General features: G+C 42.0%; 1 protein-coding gene across 1 annotated transcript; it reads left to right on the top strand.

The window, feature by feature from the left end:
* Positions 1-143: 143 nt before the first annotated feature.
* Positions 144-18879, top strand: PPP1R3G (protein phosphatase 1 regulatory subunit 3G; the record flags this gene model as incomplete). Its single annotated transcript, XM_082755370.1, is given in 6 exon segments — positions 144-300; positions 11047-11155; positions 12088-12152; positions 13878-14117; positions 14120-14218; positions 14221-18879. Coding segments are annotated over 6 exon segments (1611 nt in total). The 3' UTR covers positions 15162-18879.
* Positions 18880-19106: the final 227 nt, after the last annotated feature.

Genomic DNA, 19106 nt, shown 5'->3' with positions numbered 1-19106 from the left:
TCAAATCACAAAAGGCCCGGTGCTGCCCTTCACACTGCCGCGATGTGTGTAGCTGTTTTTCAGTGCTTGGACCGAGGACGGGCAGCAAAGCTTGGCCCTGCACAGTAACTTCAATCACCCTTTTTCACTGCAACATCGAAATCATGCGGTTGCCTATTTCAAGCAAAGAGCAGCTGAAAATGGTGCCAGCAGAGGAAGAAAGCCACGGGGAGAGGAGGAGACTGTCTTCTCAGCCAGCTGGAAGCCTTTTTCTCCAGGGCTGGAAGGCAAGCTTTCCTGAGCAATCCAGCCTGTACACAGGTATTCAAAAGCACTTGCCGAAATGCCTGCCTGAAGGCCTGATTTCTTTCTTTAGTGTTAGCTATAAAGTCAAGCAACCAAAACTGTGTAGTAATTTAAAATAACCTAAGATTAAAATAAGCTACATGTTCCCAGCTAGTAGCCATACTTTCAGGAGGATCTCAGGATTCAGGGACCAAGGCAGTATTCTCAGAAGTGAAGCTTAAATTGTGAATAGTACATTTCATTTATCTGAGCAAGATTCAAATTAGAATCTAGAAATAGACTAAAATAGTTATTCTGGATAAACTAGTTAAGAATGATTTTTTTTTTTTTCACAAAAACCCATTTCAACACACTTATTTTAGAGTAAATCATCTTTTTCTCATTTCAGTTAATTCACATTATTAGGATTAAGGGTGTTACATACCGAGTTGTTCTGAAATGTGTGTTTTGTTATAGTTGCAATTACAGACATAAACTTCAGTAGCCTGCCATATTATAAATTTCTTTCAAAGACATGACATAATGTTTCAGATAATTTTCACATTAAATCTTTAACAAATATTATTCTGTATTAGCAGGCTGTCCTTATCGTTCTGCTTCAGATATATTTTTATTGCTCAGAATATTTTGTAGACTGCTCCTGTCATGCCAAAGCATTATTTATACATTGGGATTTAGGTGCCAAAGCATGGTATTTTCACGAGCTGCACTGTAGACAACATGTACATTCCTATGTCATTTGGAAAATATTTTTTTAAATCTCACACTGAGACTTAAGTGTGGATTCAGGCTTTCAAGTTTAGCTTTGTAAGTTTCATATGTAAACTCTTTGCAAAATTCTTGACATTAATGTTCAAAGAATCCCATAAACACCTGTTAATTGTGCCTATTATATTAATAGTCTTTGAAACCTTTCTCCCCAGTCACCTGGAAGCTCCATTGTGAGAAATAAGCTTCATGGAGGCTATGAAGAGAAGGGTGAGGAAGCAGATAAAGCCTTGCTACTTTCATGTAAATATCTGCAAGGTATTTATATCACTAAAAATATTCCTATCCCCACCCTCCAATTGTGCTTGACAGCAACTACTATTAAAGTGGATCATAGGATCAATGGAAGCAAGCTTTTTTTCAGGAACTACTGATGAAGGGAAACTGTCTCTTCTTTTTCTCTTGCTCTTCTCTGGGATGTTCAGACTCTCATTTACTTTTTTTTTTTTTTTTACTTTTTTTTTTTTTTTCAGAATGACTTTAAGGCCTTTCTGTTTATATATATATACATATTTATATATTTTGAATAAAACAATAAAAATGCCACTTTGAAAGACCAATTGCCTTGTCTATGTGAATTTTGGTTTGAATTCAAATTCTGGTGAACTTAAAGCAATTACATTTCCTCTGTTTCCTATTTCCTGGGACAACTGTGCAATTCCCTCCATTAGTTTTTCATGGGTAAAGTGTTTGAGAACAAAATTGGATAAAAACTTTGCTGCTACAGATCAGCTCTTTACCTGAGATCTGAGAGCTTCTGCATCATTTGGTACACAAACCATTTACAGCAAACCAGATGCTAATTGCCATGATGGGAGGAAAAATTCTTTAGAGCCTTCGTCTTTATATTCTGCCTGCTAGTAGTTTGCATCTGGATGAACGTCTTGCCAGTATTGCTGCTACTGCTTCTGGCCAAATGTGTTAGGGAACAGGCAAGCCTTTGTATGTCTGGAAGTTTTAGATGAAAAATCCAGGCAAGAAACTGTGCCATTCATTCAACCAATGAAGCAGCAAAAATCACATCAGTGTGAAGATTTAGCATCTCAAAAAAGGCTTTTGAACTTCACTGGCTGCTTGGAGGATTATTGGTGTTTGCAGAACATACAGCAAGGTCACCACTTTGCTGCATTTACCCACTGCACTTATATGTCAAAAATAAATCGGCTTGCATCTTGTTGCAGTTCAGTGCCGATACTTGATGGGTCTTCCTGTTCCGTAATATGAATCAAGAAATGACAACTATGTGGATTTGGTCATAAACCATAATGGAAGCACACCCACTGAACATATGTCAGGAAGGACATGGAGTTTTACATAGAGGCATTAGTTTTCAAATTTGAAAGGAAGACAGATTTCACAGTAAAATAAAAACTCTCTGCATTTGGCCAAGATAAATCTTTTGTTCTTGGATTTAGAAGAACAGGGATTGTATTGAGAAATAGATGCACGCTTCTTGTAGGAGGAGTAAGAAATGCCATTTTTTTCTTCATTTGGAGGGATAGGTAGAAAATGGCATATAAAGTTACATGAAAATAAGTAGAATCTTTCTGACAATGGCTAAAAAAGGAAAACTCTGCAGGAGAGAAAAATACTCTTGAAAAAAGCTTTTGAAAAAGAAAGCCTAGAAGTAATTTGACTTAATCACTGAATCCATTCAATATTCAAAGTGAAAACGAATCCGCTGCCCTTAAAGTTTTACTCAGTTCATTCATTCAGTCTCCCTCTTTGGTTATTAAGCTGATTCTCCCTGTGACTCCAATCTGATTACTACATCACTCCACAAGATAATTAAGGGCTCCAAATTTTGGTTCCTTAAGATTAACCTGGCTACTCTTGATCTAGTTGAGTTATCCTTAGGTCTGAAAGTAAGAAAGAAAGTTTGAAAGTATTTGGGTGGGACTGCTTATATCATTAGGAAATGATATGCGAGGGAGACAGCTATGGGAATCAATTAATAATTGAGACTCTACAGGCTATGATTTACTTAAAAGATTCACAGTTATATTCTGAATACTTTTACAGTAGTGTAAGCTTGGAATTACTTCCTTAACCTTGGCTAAGCTATGCATGGTATGAGTGACACTGACCCATTGGTGTTGTGAAGAGGATAAGGTAGAACAGTAAAAAAACTTTCTTTTCACCTTAATTGTGCTCATGCATATCCATTGTTTGGAAGGGAAACAGAGCAGAGTGTAAACAGCAACACTTCCTATTCAAGAACATCTCTGACTTGAACACCAAGTGTCTTCTTTCAGTTGAATTGTTTCTGAACTCCTTACTGTGCAGCTGCTTCTTGAAATATTTTCTGAATATTGAAAATATACTGAATACTAATACTGAAGTAACTTGAGTCCTTCTACTTCAACAAGTAAAAAGATAAACAATTCAATTTTGGCACCCTGAGGTTGCATTTACAATCTATCATACTCACATTATAGACACTAGATATGAGGTATTGAATCACTGAAGTAGCTGCCTTTAAATGCCTCACCAGTTTGGGAGTGAAAAACAATGAGAGACATGTGGGATTCATCTTTTTGTTTTAGTTGGATATGAAAATGGAGGCGCAAGCAGAGTTACAGCAGATTAGTTGTGCAGACACCAGCAAAGGAAACATATTTAGCTAAGCTTATTCTTAAATATTTACTGTATGGTAATGTGAACTGTCTATTATCTACAGATGGCTCAAAAATGACAACTGCCCTGAACTACGCCAAGCCTGCACTGGGAACAAGGAGCCTAAAACAATTTTATTAAGGTGGAATCTCAATTCATGTAGATATGAATTGTGATAGTATTTGTGGTAAGGTTCAATTTACTTACTTTAATTTACTTACTTATTTACATGAGTAAGGATGTTCTCTGCAGTATGCACTATGGAGAATCCCATGAGGAAATCCAATCGCATCTCCAGAGCAGGACTGGAATACTGTTCAATAAGTAACGCCTACAGCCACACATTGAGCAATGTAGAGAAAAACAACGACAACAGCATTGAGTAGCTGTCTATCTTGTGTGCTTAATGTGAGAGTCCTGAGGGAAAAATGCATAGGAATACATAATTAAAGACTGTAACCTAAACAATACGCACCAAAACACCGCATTAAGGTTACAGAGGCAATGTCACTTTGGGCAGCTTTTAGCATATGGGTGCTCACATCTGTTTTCTCAACATACTTTTTACATAGATTTTTGTGGGTAATTAATAATAAGCTCTGCTTTACTCTTTAGAAAAAAAAAAAAAAAAAAAGGTAACAGTGCACTGATTTGAGGAAATAACACATATTTCATAATTGAAATGCAGGCACTAAAAAGAGTAGACAAAGTGTGTTTTACTCACTGGAGTTTGCAGGAGAAGTTTTATTTATATCTCTGTTTATGGCTGCTGTTGTTTGTCCTTTGGCTAGGATACTGGGACTGGTCTTGAAATTGCCACTGAAATTGTTACCTCTTTAATAAACAGTAACAGACATGAGTTTGTACAAAACAGTAGGCATAGAACTTCTGTAGTTAGATCTGGTGTGATTTAGCTAATTAGTATTATATTTTATAATGTTTATAACATTTTACAACATCAGTTTGGGGGTGTATACCTGCCAATTCTGTAAAGCACTGACTTCACTGAAATTACCAGTGTTGTATCTACACAAACATTTACAATTAAATACTTGCTAAAATAATTTCTAGACTTTGGTCAAATTATTTTACTATGACCATTTGCACCACTCCCGTTTGTTCAGCATTTTTTTGCAAATATCCAGTGCAGGCACTGGTAAGCCTAATATTTATTTTTTCTAAACCGTTCTGTGCATCCAGGTTCTTCTACCGTGTGTGTCAATACATTCAAGAAGGTATGACTTTCACAGCTCAAGGTGATAAAGTATAATGGAGGCAGGGAGGCAGAAAGCAGCTTCCTAAAATGTAGTCATTTTCTTACATTAAAAAAATGATTAAAGCATCTGATTTGGTTTTCAGAACAAAATATTGCAAATCTATTATATATAGAACAGTTCAAGATTCTTTGAAGAAAGGAAATACAGCATCTTTTCCAAACAAATCACAGTTTGTTCACTGAAGAAAGTTAATTTCTTATAAAAACAACCCGTGAAAAGTTTGTTGCTTTAATTTGAGAAACAGGAACAATGTTTTAATATAACTGCTAACCTTCCAGAATCTTTTGTGTGACAGGTTCATCTGTGATCCTGACTTCACATTCACACTCCTCCTCCTTCATCCTCTGGCTAATGATTACTGCCTTCTCTTCCTCCCACCCCTGGGCTGCAGCAGGTTACCTCTTGAAGTGTGCTAACATACCCTTGTATTTTTGTTTGACGGTGTCGTGGTTTAACCCGACCGGCAGCTAAACACCACGCAGCCGTTCGCTCACCCTCCCCCCTCCCTCTCTGGGACGGGGGAGAGAAATGGAAAGTGAAGCCCGTGAGTTGAGATAAAGACAGTTTAATAAGACAGGAAAAAAAATAACAAAAATAATAATAACAATAATAATAATGATGATACAATGGTGATAATACGAAAGTAATAATAGTATGTACAAACAAGTGATGCACAATGCAATTGCTCACCACCCGCTGACCGATGCCCAGCCTAACCCCGAGCAGTCCGGCCCCCTCCCCCCGGCTAGCCACCCCTATATATTGTTTAGCATGACGTCAGATGGTATGGAATACCCCTTTGGCTAGTTTGGGTCACCTGTCCTGGGTCTGTCCCCTCCCAGCTCTTACTGCACCCCCCAGCCTGCCCGTTGGCAGGACAGAGCAAAGGCTGAGATGTCCTTGGCTTAGTATAAGCACTGCTCTGCAACAATTAAAGCATCGGGGTGTTATCAGCACTCTTCTCATTCTAAGCCAAAACACAGCATTCCACCAGCTACTAGGAAGAAAATTAATTCTGTGCTAACTGAAACCAGGACAGACGGCCTGTTTCCATTCTAGATTAGTACATGACAGGGTCATATGTGCATTGTATTAAAAGGTATCAGCTCTGTTTTGCTTCAAACAGAAGCAGTTTCTGATTTTAAAGCGTTTTCTGATTTTAAAATGTTAGAAAATGCTGGCTTAGTTTGCAGGAGAGATGATCTTTCATATGCTACTTCAATTTTTCATTTTGTTGCTGGATAGGAATGCATTTGCAATCAAATGAAGTTTAAAAGCAATTACAATCAACCACACCACTAGATGGAGCTTCTTTTCTGCCTTTCCTCCTAAAGATGCTTAAATTAGGACTGAATTCATACTGAATTCATAGTATGTATGACCTATTCTATTTATAGTCAATGAAATATAAAGCTTTTTTTTTTTTTTTTTTTTCACTTCTGGTGATGCAGGATTGAGCATGCCTCCATTCATATATGGCTATGTCAGTGACTTTTATTTGAATACTCTTAATGATAGCCATTAATGCCAATCCTTTGCTTTTGCAGCATTAGGCAGTAGCACTCAGTCCTAGATTTCTTGTTCATGAACATGAGTTTTGAGGTGCAGGCTTACTTGCTAGAACAGCATGTTGATAGTAAAACAGCACATATTTCTCCTGTTTCTTTCCTACTGTTAAAACTATTAATATTCTTTAGAAATGCAAATCTCTTTGTTCAGACCACTACATAAGCTATTTCATTCACTGAAATTCAACTGTTTTTTTGTTTTTGTCTTTTAGCAGTACTGTGTGTACTGTGTTACAGATAGCCAGCTGCAGATACTATAGAGTACAGATACTGTATATGTACATCAACTGCACAACTGTATATGTACATCAACTGAAATAATCCTTTCTTAAGTCACAAGAATCAGTATAAACAACTGCAATAAAAATTCTCTCTTGCGGGACCTTCTATCAGGTACCTACCTGTTTTGCTGTCTTCTAACATACCTTAGCAATTCAGAACAAACTCTAATTGTGGCAGTCCTGGGGAACCTAAAAGAGTCAGAGTTGAATTTACTCCTTTTCCTGCAGTTTGGAAAACTACGCATTCAAGCAAACTATTTTTAACACAGCATTTATACATCAAGGTTATGACTTAAAGCCTACTGACGCGTTTTAAGACAAGTGAGAGAAATAACTGACGTACTACTTACCCAGTTGCGACTGCCGTGCTGAAAAGGTTGCCCTGCATTTGCTAGGAGTTACTAGAACGTGCTATATTGCACAACTCTATTTTCCCAAAAGACAGAGGTATCTGAGCTGATGAGGTCAGGTTAACATTCGCTTTTAAAAAAGCCAAGTCCAACATGACTGTGAAGCACGTCAGAGGCTTCACCAGCTGACGTGGCAAAGGCCCCTCTGACCAGCTGACCAACTCTGTTGTCCAAGAAGTGTCCAAATGAGTTCATGCCACTATTGATTTTGAGCGAGCTACCTTCTTGCTTATGACAAACACAAAAACACAAAACAGAAAACATCTGGGTGTAAGTTCATTTCACTTTCCATTTTCATGTCCTATTTCCAATGAGCAAAAATCTAATGTCTTAGAGAGGAAAAAAAAAAAAGTAAAAAAATCTAAGGTGTTGGACATTTAATGGTTCGTGGCTAGTGACTCAAAAAATGGTTTAGAGATGCATTGCTTCATCAGTTATGCATTATATGCTATCTAGAAGCTCATTTTGGAGTGTATTTCAAGCATTTGGAATTCTGGGGTGTCCTCAGTCAGGAAGTAAACATGTCTTCTGTCTGAGTAAGTTTCCTTACAGAGTTTTAAGGAGATGTTCGTTTTCAGTTTTCCAGAGGCAGACTGCTAGGTGGCAGAGCAGGAGCAAAATCCAGTAACTTAAGACAGATGGCAAGAAAAAAATAGGATTATTTTAATAGCCCAGCAACAGTTTTGGGGGTAGAATGCCCTTTATACTTGGCATAAGATGGAGCTCCATTCTTACTAAAGTCCAGTGCCATACGATGGCATAATCATAGAATCACAGAATCATTCAGTTTGGAAACGACCTCTAAGATCATCTACTCCAACCTTTAACCTAGTAATGTTTGTCCTGCTCTGTTGTTTAGGGTAACTTCTTTTAAGTTTGGGAAGAATGCCATGAACCTTTTGTTCCCCTTAGGTTATCCTTATTAACCCTGGGGCATCTAGAGGAGACAGCAGAGCTCTCTTCTGTGTGGCAGTTCTAGCTGCTTGCTTTTACTGTTTCACAGGTTCTGGCGTTGCCTTGATGTCTAACTTTGAGCAACTGCTGCATAGGGTCTGGAGGCCAGAAACAAATTAAATTCTTCATATGTCCTTGTAAGTAGATAGCCTGTATGTCTTCTGTCAGACTTTTGCTCCAGCAGAAAGCTTCATCTGCACAATTTCCTTTGGCTCTGTTTCTAGCTGACACACTAGTCATCATGATCAGCATGGGGCCTCCCATGAGGTTTCCCACCCACCGCCTCCTCCTGAAACGACTTTGTGAACAGTTTGTTGATGTCACTAATCACCAAGTTTTAAAAAATCTTTGATACCAAAAACAGATCAGCGAGGAGCCAGGGCAGCTTCTGCAGGAGCTGGGCCACCACGCGGCTCTGTCTGAACTCCAGATTTCTGTGTAAGCTCTGGACCAGCGCTGTGTATCAAGACATGCAATATAGGGTCAACATCAGGCACTGTTCCCCTCCTTTAATTGCAGCCAAGCAAGAGATGAGGGGGACACCCACCATGAGGCCATCCCACCACCCTCCAGCTGCAGCTGGCCCCTCACAGCTCACCCCCCAAACACCCTCAATCCCCTTCTTCACCTCACAGGGACAGGCCCGGGCCTGTAATTACATTACAGTGATTATGTACAGCAATAATGTATGGTGGAATTTGATCCACATTATATTTTTTCCTAGATTGATAAGCAAAAAATATACATAAACACATAAACCCATTTTGGAAGCTGAAACCATTTTTCCAAGTGACTATCTGAACTTTGCCTTTTTAAATACTCTGTCTTTGGGTTAATTTGTTGAAATGCAGTAACTGTCTGTATTAGGATGGTAGCTTGTACACAGGAGGGTATTTTTTTTTTTTATCATAACATGATTTACTGCTTAAACATCTGACAACCATGACTTACGATTTTCAGGGTACCATGTGAATATATAAAAGTTGACATAAACATCTTACAAATCACAGGTTAGTACCTTTACGCCTCGTAGAACCACAAGAACCAAATCTGAAATCTTAGGGAATGTAAAGGTTTTGTTCAATATGGTTTTGGTCTTTTTTACATTGTTTGTTAAAGCATTTTAAATCTTTTCCATGCAATTTCTGCAAAGTAGAAAGTCAAAAAATATTGATGAATCATTTTGTGCCATTGCTATATACTTGGTTATCACAAAGAATGAGCTCAATGTTTATACCACATGCAGAGGAAGAAATCTTGGAGCGATTGAAATTGATTACAAAACTCCAACTTCAGAAAGGGTATTTCACCCAAATGAAGGGACCTTCCTTGGCCTATTGCTAAATAGTTATTAGTAATTAAAAAGGATATTCCACATCATTGTGGGAGACACAGCCCTTGCTATAGTTCAGGAAAACTGTATTTCTGTATATTTTAAGCAATCTCCACTTCCCATAAGGAATGTCAGCATCAAGTCTTTTTAGAGACAAGACAGAATACAAAGAACAGAATAGTTCAGTTGGAAGGGACCTATAGAGAGCCCTGGGGAGGTAGCACTGCTGGTGACCAGCCAGGTGCAGCCCCATTCACTGCAACCCTTTGAGCTCTACTGCCAAGCCAGTTCATCACCCAGTGTGGTGTGATCTGGTTTGTCTCACAGCTGGACAGTTTGTCCAAAAGGATGCTGTGAGGGACAGTATCAAAGGCCTTACCAAAATCCAGAAAGATATGGCAGACATCTCTAAAAGAGATTGCCTGAAAGGCTCAGAGCTCTGAAGGATTTTGTTTGCTGAGTATCCTGCAGAAAAATTAGGATCTTGGATTTAAATCTTTGGGTTTAAGATTTGGAAACTAAAATGATCACTTCCAGATATTTGTTTCCATTTCAGTACTTCTTCCATTACAGACCTAATCCATGCATTTCTGGAGTACAGCTGCTTGGTTTTCCTGCATAAGGAAGAAAATTAGGTCTAATAATCTACTTCTGAATAATTTCCAGTCAGGTTTTATAGACCCACTGAGTCTTTCAGTCAGTGATCATACTCACAAACATAGTAAACTGAATCCTAACCTTATTAAAAATACAGAGAAACTCAAATTTCCCATGGGCTAGGGAGCACTTAAAAAAATAATAATAATTGAGGAGACTATTAATATCCTCCCTGCCATTTTTGTACAACCATATCAGCTGCTACAACTTGGATGAAGAATGTGTTTTTTGAAATGAATAAGATAGTTCAGAACCAATTTTGCTAGAATTTGAGAGAAAAAAAAAAAGTATTAATTTCATGTGTGAACTGTGATAATCCCTGCATATTTGCAAATCCCTGTAAATATAGTTAAATATTTCTTAGTAGTTATTAGTCATTCAAGTTGTCTGATAAGCTACAGGAGATTTTCTTAAGTAAGACTTGAGTGGGGACTTGAAGAGATATGGCCTATTTGAACTGGCTACATTCTACGTGGTAGAGTACTTTCCATCTGGACTAACAGGAAAATCTTCTAGTTTTGGGTTTGAAGGTTGAAGCTAATATTAAAAGTGCATGAAAAGAAATGATGAAAAGCATTTGAATGGACTCCTGGATTAAACTGTGTGGCTGAGTTGCATGAACAGAATCCTCCCATTACTTGACTCTGTGTGTCTGCAAACAAATACTTTTATGTTCATTTTGTGTCCAAATGATGACTATTGATCCAAAGAGCTCGACCAATTTATTAAATTGCACATCAAATAGAGCTCCATCCCAAAGCAGCAAACAAAAATCTTTGATCTAACAAGTCCTGAAAAATATATAACCATGCAATCGCAGTCAGAATTGAGAAAGCAATACCATGAATCACTTACCACTGATTTGTGCATCCCTATTTTTCTCATGTCACCCTGTAGCCATCTTAGGATCAAAATGCTCCTGCAGGATATGTGTATTGAATGCAGGATGGGGATTAGAGGGACAGGGTAAGGAGATGGGAAATAAGAAGGGAGAAGAAGAAAGAAGGTACATGTACAATGTTAATCCTGTGTGTCATATGATACCGTAAACATAACTGGCAATACCCCAGGGAATGCAAAAAGCCTCCTGACTGTGACTCTGCTGTCTTTTACCAGGAAATCCCTCCACTTTTATCTCAACATTTTCTTTAGTAACAAATGCAGTAAACAGTACTTGGTAGTCTGAAGCTCTGGTTGCCCCATCCTTTTAAGAGAATCCATTTTGAAATATTTCAGAGACAACACCAAATACCTCCTTAAATAAATGTCCACCATCACATCACTTCAATGTTGTGTAAAGAAATGCCTGTTGTAAAGATTTATCTGATTTCAAGTTACACTCATTTTCAGAATACTAGCAAATGATTACAATAAAAAAAATGAACTTCTCTTTGTATGCTGCTGCCTCATGTAGACTCTTTTCATGTAATATGGATTCCTGTTGTCTTAACTGCTTTTTCAAATTTTTTGCATACAGTAATCCTTTTTGCAGATCTGTCTCCCAGATTTATGGAGTATATAAAAAATGTGTATCACTTCCTACAACATTACTTATTTTTTATCAATATTTAGATTAAGTTTCTCATTTTGCAGTCCGTTATTTTGCTTAAACCTTTCACATTGCTCTTCAATTTCTATTAGTCCAAATGGTTTTGCATTATCAGCAAATGGCACATTTTTCCCCTTTGCTGCTTAAAACACTTGTTAATTGGTTTGGCAAGCTGAGAAAGCATGCTTTAGTGGAATAAACACCACATGAGGAAGTAAGTGCTGGCTTCTTAATTTCTGTTTTCTTCATTTCTGTTTTCTTCATTTTAACATAGGTATTAATTTGAGAAAGTAAAGTAGTCACACTGTATTTTATCTCAAGATTTTTGAAGACATTTTAAGTACTAAGCACTATTAACCATGTTATGTATTCATCTTTCTTCATTTCAGCTTGGTAATTTTAGTTGTCACAAACCTAGAACAGGTAGGCCATGAGCTCTCATTTCGGGGCACAGGTAAGCAAGGGCCTGCATTGCAACCTGTTTTGGTCAAAGTGAATGTTAACAGGACGGTGACACAGCACTGCCATTTATTGTTCTGCCTCATTGAAGCTTTCTTGTAACATGTTGCAGACCTCAGCTCTGTGGTTTACTTCCATTAAAATGAGGGTGGCTAGTTTAAAGAGCTTAAGTGGTGGCACACTGTTCACTTGGACCGGGCTAGGTAAGGGACTGCTCCTATGAATAGTTCAGCTGACAGCCTGGTGAACATGGCAACTTAAAGCAGAGTGTTGGTGATGAGCAGTTGACGGCAAAATGGTATTAGTAATGTTTTCCATTAGCACAGCTGGTGCCAAAGAGAATGTTTGTCCTTCATTCCTGTTCCTACAATGCTCTAAAATGAACTGCTAACAAATGTGGAGTGCAGTGCCAGAAGCTACAGGAGTCAAACGATTTGGCACTCCTAAATAACTGTTGGCTGCTCAAATTTTCACTCGAGGTGCAGGACGAGTATCATCACAGCACTATCTCCTAAGGAAACTGCTCAGTAATGCTTCTGCTGCTCTGACATTCATTCCTCTGTGAGATCCAGACTGCACACTCAGTCAGGCAGCACTCACGTTGGTAGGATGCATTTTGGCAACCAAACGTATACCAAAAATAAAACAAACTATGCAAAATAAACAAACAAATAAAAACCAAACTAAAATATGAACAACAACAACAACAAAAAAAGATAAATCCATAGTGGGAGTGCATTGCTTCAGCTAGTACAGTGTTATTTGCATATGCTTTTTAGTGTCTTTTCCCTCAGAATGAAGGGAAGTTTAAGAGTGAAGTATTTTTGCAATCATCCATGCAAATCATCCACAGACAATAGCAATGGCATGCACAAAGAATGAAATTAAATTTGGAAAAATTCTCAGATATGGGTCTCACCATCGTAAAAAAGCGTCTTGTTAGGAGGATACTGTTTACTATACATTACCCTCAGAAAATAAACCTGAGGCAGAATTCCACTTCTTTGTTTAAAAGGTAAAATTTGTGTTTTGTTTTTCCTCCTGGATAAGTTTTGTTGTTGTTGTTGTCAGCTTGGAAGTTCAAAGACATTCTGACATTCAAGTCAGGGTGCATGTGCACATGTGCCTCAAGAGGCTTTGGACTGTATTTTCCACAGGTGGAGAACTGCGGGCAACAAACGTGGGGGGAGAAAAAGCAGCCAGCAAGATTTGCTCAAAAAATAATAATGTTAAAAATGGATGCATTTGGTGTTCCATTTACAGGGCTTCAGGTCTTAAAGGCATTTGGTGTTGCATTTACCTGCCTTTGGGGTTTTGTCCTAGAGTCCAACTCTCAAAGTTTCCCCCAGCAGTCAGGATGGGTGGAAACTGATCTAAACGTAAAAGCTGGTGTGTGTGTGTGTATGTGTGTGTGTGTCTTACATGCTCTCCACTGCAGGAGATGGACATTTTACCATTAGTACAGAGCATGGGGCCTGCTTCGTGCACTGCTTATGCTATCTATCTACCTCCCCGCGGCCTCCTGCCTCGGTGGGAGCCGGGCTCTGGCTCCGAGGTGATGCCATCGTGGTGCAAGGGTTTGTCCTGCTTAACCCTGGCCCTCTGGGTTTCTCCTTCGGGCCTCCTCTGGTGCTGCCGCGCGATGGATGGAAGCCTAAATGGTAACAGCAGCACAGCAGCAGCAACAGCCCCAGGAAGAGCTGTTCTCCCCCCTCTCCAGACCCCATAAAACTCCCGGCGGCGTTGCTCGCGGCTCTCTGCCCCTCGCTGTGGAAACCGCGGCCCCCGGCGGTGGGGGGACGCCGTGCCCGCCCCCCGGCCGCCGCTCACGCCTCGCATTTCCTCCCTGTTCACTCCGGGAGAGGAGAGGGGAGGGGAAGGGAGGGGAGGGCAGGGCAGGGAGCCCGGCAGGGCCCGCCCCCGCCCGCAGCTCCGCCGCAGCCCTCCGGGGTGGCTCCGGGCCCGCCGGGGGACGCGCCCCCCACCCGGGGCTGGCGGCGGGGGCGCCGGATAAAGCGGTGCCGGCCCCCGACGGGACGGGACGGGACGGGACGGGCAGGGCCCGGGGGGGGCCATGGCGAGCCCCTTGCAGCCGCAGCAGGAGCTGACGGCCCCCGGCGAGCAGCGGCTGCTCTGGGGGAGCGGCGCGGCGGGGGCGAAGCGGCAGCCGTCGGGGGAGCGGGCGGAGGGGCTGCTGCTGCTGGAGCTGCGCCGCTGCCCACGGCCGCCGGCCCCCGGCGCGGAGCGGGAGGAAGAGGAGGATGAGGAAGACGAGGAGGAGGAGGAGGACGAGGAGGAGGAGGGGGAGGAGGCGGCGGCCGGCCCGGGCTGCTGCCCCAAGTGCAAGAAGCGGGTGCAGTTCGCCGACTCGCTGGGGCTGAGCCTGGCCAGCGTCAAGCACTTCAGCGACGCCGAGGAGCCGCGGGTGCCGCCCGCCGCCCTGTCCCGCCTGCAGAGCCCGCACGTCGAGCCGCCGGAGCCCGGAGCGGCCGCGGGGCTCCCCTGCGGCGGCGGGGCCCTGCTGCTGGAGCCCGACTCCGACTTCCCCGACGGCGGGGCGCCCTCGGCCGAGCGGCTGCGGCGGCAGCGGGTGTGCCTGGAGCGGCTCTGCCGGCCCGCCTCGGCCGCCGGCGTGCGGGGCACGGTGCAGGTGCTGCCGAGCGGCGGCCCCGCCGAGGTGACGGTGCGATACACCTTCAACGAGTGGCTCTCCTTCATGGACGCCCCGGCGGAGCCCCTGCCGGCCGCCTCCACCACCAGCACCACCGCCACCAGCACCGCCGCCCCCGCCGTCGAGGCGCCGGCCGAGCGCTACGGCTTCACCCTGTGCGTGCCGCCGAGCCCGGGGGAGGGCTCGGCCCTGCACTTCGCTGTCCGCTACCGCAGCCAGCAGGGCGAGTACTGGGACAACAACCAGGGCCGCAACTACACGCTGCGGTGGTGCCGCCGCGACCCCGACGGCGGCCCCGGCACTGACGGGACGGGGCGGGAGGGGGGCACCTGAGGTGGAACCGGGGCCGCCGTGGCTCGCGGGGTCGTTTTTTATCACGTTTTGGAGGATGTGAGGGGACTGAGTGGCGTGTGGTTTGGTGCTGGTCTTGGAGAGGTGTTATTTTCTTTCTTTTTTTTTTTTTTTTTTTTTTTTTCCTCGACGTCGTTTTCCGAGGCTTCGATTCGGGCTTCACCGCACCTGCCTGCTCGCCGGAGCGCCCGAGTGACAGGAGCCTTAACGCAGCGCCCCGCTTCCCCTGCTCGCACGGCCCTTCCAGAGCCGCGTTGGGCCTCACCTCTTTGGCATTATTTTTCCAATCCAGCGGTCCCCACCAGCGAGGGCCCCTGATAACTTCAGTGCCTGCCCCACCTTGGCCGTGCCCCCAGCCTCAGAGCTGGGTGCGGGTCGGGGCTGCCCTGGCTTTTGTCACTCAGCGGGCTCTGATAGTGCTCACAGCCTTCCCCAGGCTTGGGTGCGGATCCCTGCGTGCGCCTGGCTAATAGCAGCCAACGGGGACTGCTGCAAAAGTGTTTTTGCTTAAAATAGGCCGCTCGCTGCTTCTCACACAACTGACGGGCCTAAAAACGGGGCAAGGGAGGAGTTAAAAATGTTTGCAGATACTGAGTCTGTCAGGAGAACTTTGATAACAACACCGTTGAGTAATGTAAAGTAAAAGATGGTGCCTGTCTCGCACACATTTCTGTATTTTCATATTTGGGGAGCAGTGACTGAATTGGATGACCTTCTCACTGAGGAGTGACAATGTGATACGGAGAGGGTATCCTCACTAATGAATGAAAGCAAATGCTTTAGTTCAGCTCTCCTTATGTTACATTTTGCACTGCATTTCTCAAGTATTTTTAATTTATTCAGCTTATTTTGCTGTGCCTTTTCTAGTATTTGTATGTTGTTGGGAAGGGGGCTTGTGTGCACCGCAGCGCTGGACACTTACCTGATTTCCTCTTCACTCTTGCATTGCAAGCCCGGAGGTGGACTGCCACTGGTGTCCCAAGCCCTGAAACTAAGTAAAACGTACCAATGCAGATGGGTTTGTATGAATAAAAACTTGTAAAAAAGCTTCTAAAAAGCCCACTGATATAGATCTTTTTTCTGTATCTTCGGCCAGCAGGATGTAACCAGATAGTTCGCAGCTCCCCAGCCTGGTCGTGCCCAGGCCCTAACGCGCTGCAAGTTGCAGCTCCTGCAGTGGGGACGGAGCTGTTGGGGCACCTTGCATTGACCACGAAGTCTCACCATAACTGTGAACGCTGGCAGCTGACAGGCAGCGTTTGGGACGGGGGTCCTGCCAGAGCCATGCAGCATACTCTCCGAACAGGCGTCTTGTGAGAGCTGTCCTGGGAGGAAGCTTTGCTAGCACAGATGGACAACAAGAAGGTTTTGGTAGAGATTTTTTTATGGCTCCTCTGCAGCTTGACTTACCTTACTTTGACAATAATTTTTTGATGGAAGAAAAAGTAGATATTATCAGGATGCAGAAAAAGCTTTGACCTTTGGATGTGTATTCTTTAGCAAGGCCTTCAGTGATTATCCTCATTTTTAAAACAGAACATGCTGTGAGTTTTCTCAGATCTTCATTTCCTCTGAAGATACAAAACATTTTAAAGCCCATTCTATGTGCCTTAGAAAAATTTGCACCTCTATAAAATTCCCCCTACTTATACAATAGGTGCTCAGATGACCTGCCCTCTCAGTGAGCTGGCACAGAATCAGAGGTGGTGGAAGCAGCAGAAATTATGTGAAAGAGAGGGAACTTCAGCCTGCAGTCCCTGCAGTTTTGCTAACACGTGCTGCTTCTGGAAACACAGCCTGCCCTTCCCCTCCTTGAAGAAAACATACATAAACCGTAGATTATGGCATGAGTACAGCCGAATATAAAGGGGTGTTTAATTCCTCCAGAAGCCATCTTGGTAGTAGAGCCGTACCTGTATCTGTGCTCAGTATCATTGCTTTAAAAATGCACAAAGTAGAAGCTCTGTGCATGCAAACAGCAGCTCTTACTGCTGCTTTCCAAGTTCCATGTAAACTCTCTCCAAAAGTATGGAAGTTATTTAAGGAAGAATAGACAACTCTGTTACTGCTGTACAGAAGTTTGTTTTAGAATAGTGCATTATCAGATTACAGGGTTTTGCATGGAATAATATGCTGTGAATTAGCCTTTCTTCAGATAGTTTTATCAATGAAATAATGTGCTTTTAAGCTGACATGTGTTGGTAATGGTATTAAGACAGATTCTTCATTTAAGTACAATGTAATACTTTGAACTTCTGGGGCCCATTCCTTTTTCTGTGTTTTGTTTATTAATTGCTTCAGAGAAGAAGGAAATTTCACCAAAAAAGGGCGGGCTGAAGGGCTCTCTCCTTAAACAGGATTTAAACGAGTAGCCATATTCTGATTTCTGTATCTGGGCAGAGGTAGACGGAAGAATTATAGCTAGTTGCAGTTATTTATAGCGGGTAGAAACATTCTCTGTTGTACACAGTACACTTCTGTACTTTTAAGATTTTATATAAGCAGAGATTTCCAAAGCAGGTTTCAAAGACCACTTGCACACAGTTCTCTGTATTTTCATTAATGAAGTTACTGGGGGCTATGGAAATGCAAGGCTTTACCAAAGATTACATTGGGCATTATGTAAAAATCAGAAGTAGAACATGTATGTACTGAATGCTAGCAACCCTTAATAACCAAATACAGGGCTGCTGCTCGATGTTGTAGGTCAAGATACATAGCATATAACTTTATTCTCAAAGAAATAGATTCAAATTGAATTAGTTCTAATTCTATAAAATGAAAAAGCCCGACAGAGTAAAATGCGAAGAGAAACACATTTTCTGTTTGGTTGCATTACTGTTCGTGGAATATTTTATAGAGATTCAGTGCATAGCTTCTGGAGCATGTACTCACAAACACCCTCCCTACCCCAACTTAAGAAATAACAAAGATAAAGATTTGTTAGCACTCTTGGAAGAACTCCAGCTCTACAGATTTTCAGTTTATGCAGATTTATCTTTTTTTTTTTTTTTTTTTTTTTTTTTTTTTTTTTTTCCCCATGCCCTTAAGGGCATAACAGAGAGATAGACGTCAAAGGATTTTATAAGTATGAATAAACCCCAAAAGTTTAAAACAATTGAACCTCTATATTGGGTAACTGTGAAGGACATCAAAGTTAAAAGTCCTTTAAGCATTTCTTTGCAGTTTATAATAACGTTTAAATTAAGATTGAAATGATTTCAGAAAAGGACCGTGAAGTTAAATTTACTTTGGCATCATGAAGAACTACAAACTTACATGCAAACTACTTGTGTCTAATTTAAAGCTGGGGCTTTCAGTCAGAACTTGAAAAGTCTGGCTTCTGCTCCCATTGACTTCCTGGGATCTGGATTCAGCCCAAAGTATTGCACGAAGGTAGGGGAAATGATGGAGGTTTAATTGTCTGTTCTGTTCAGACACTTGTGTTTTAGGGTTAGCATAACATGGCACTGTGATGAATGTTCATCTGTCAGAGTTCAAAATCTGTTCTCTGGGCTTGGCAGTAATTAAATCACCTTAATTGTTTTTTATGACTCTATTAAAGAGAGGGAAAATTACTTGCCTTGGATTAGCATATTTCCAAAGACTGGTATAAATATTTATGTGGTGTACTCTTTCAGTAGAAAGCCTGAGCATTCTTCACAGGTCTCCATAGTTCTCTCCCTCCGAACATAGAAGAACAGTCATCTGAATGCACGTCTTGCCATCACTTCCCATTGCCCCTGCAAGGCTTCAGTAGTTAGTGGGCTTAAACTGCAAAAAAGGAAAGAAGTTTAGAAAGAAGCAGCTCTTACAACACACTGATGGTAGTTAATTCTCTGTGTAAACGGCAGAATTCTTTGAAGAAGCATATGTCTGTGAAAGAGGTTTGAGAGTTCCTGTCCTTTTTTTATCACGAAATTGTAG

The sequence above is a fragment of the Aythya marila genome (assembly GCF_965140915.1).
Source record: "Aythya marila genome assembly, chromosome: 2".
Lineage (NCBI taxonomy): Eukaryota > Metazoa > Chordata > Aves > Anseriformes > Anatidae > Aythya > Aythya marila.
Note: the sequence above shows the minus strand (reverse complement) of the source record. Positions and strands in the feature narration are given on the sequence as shown.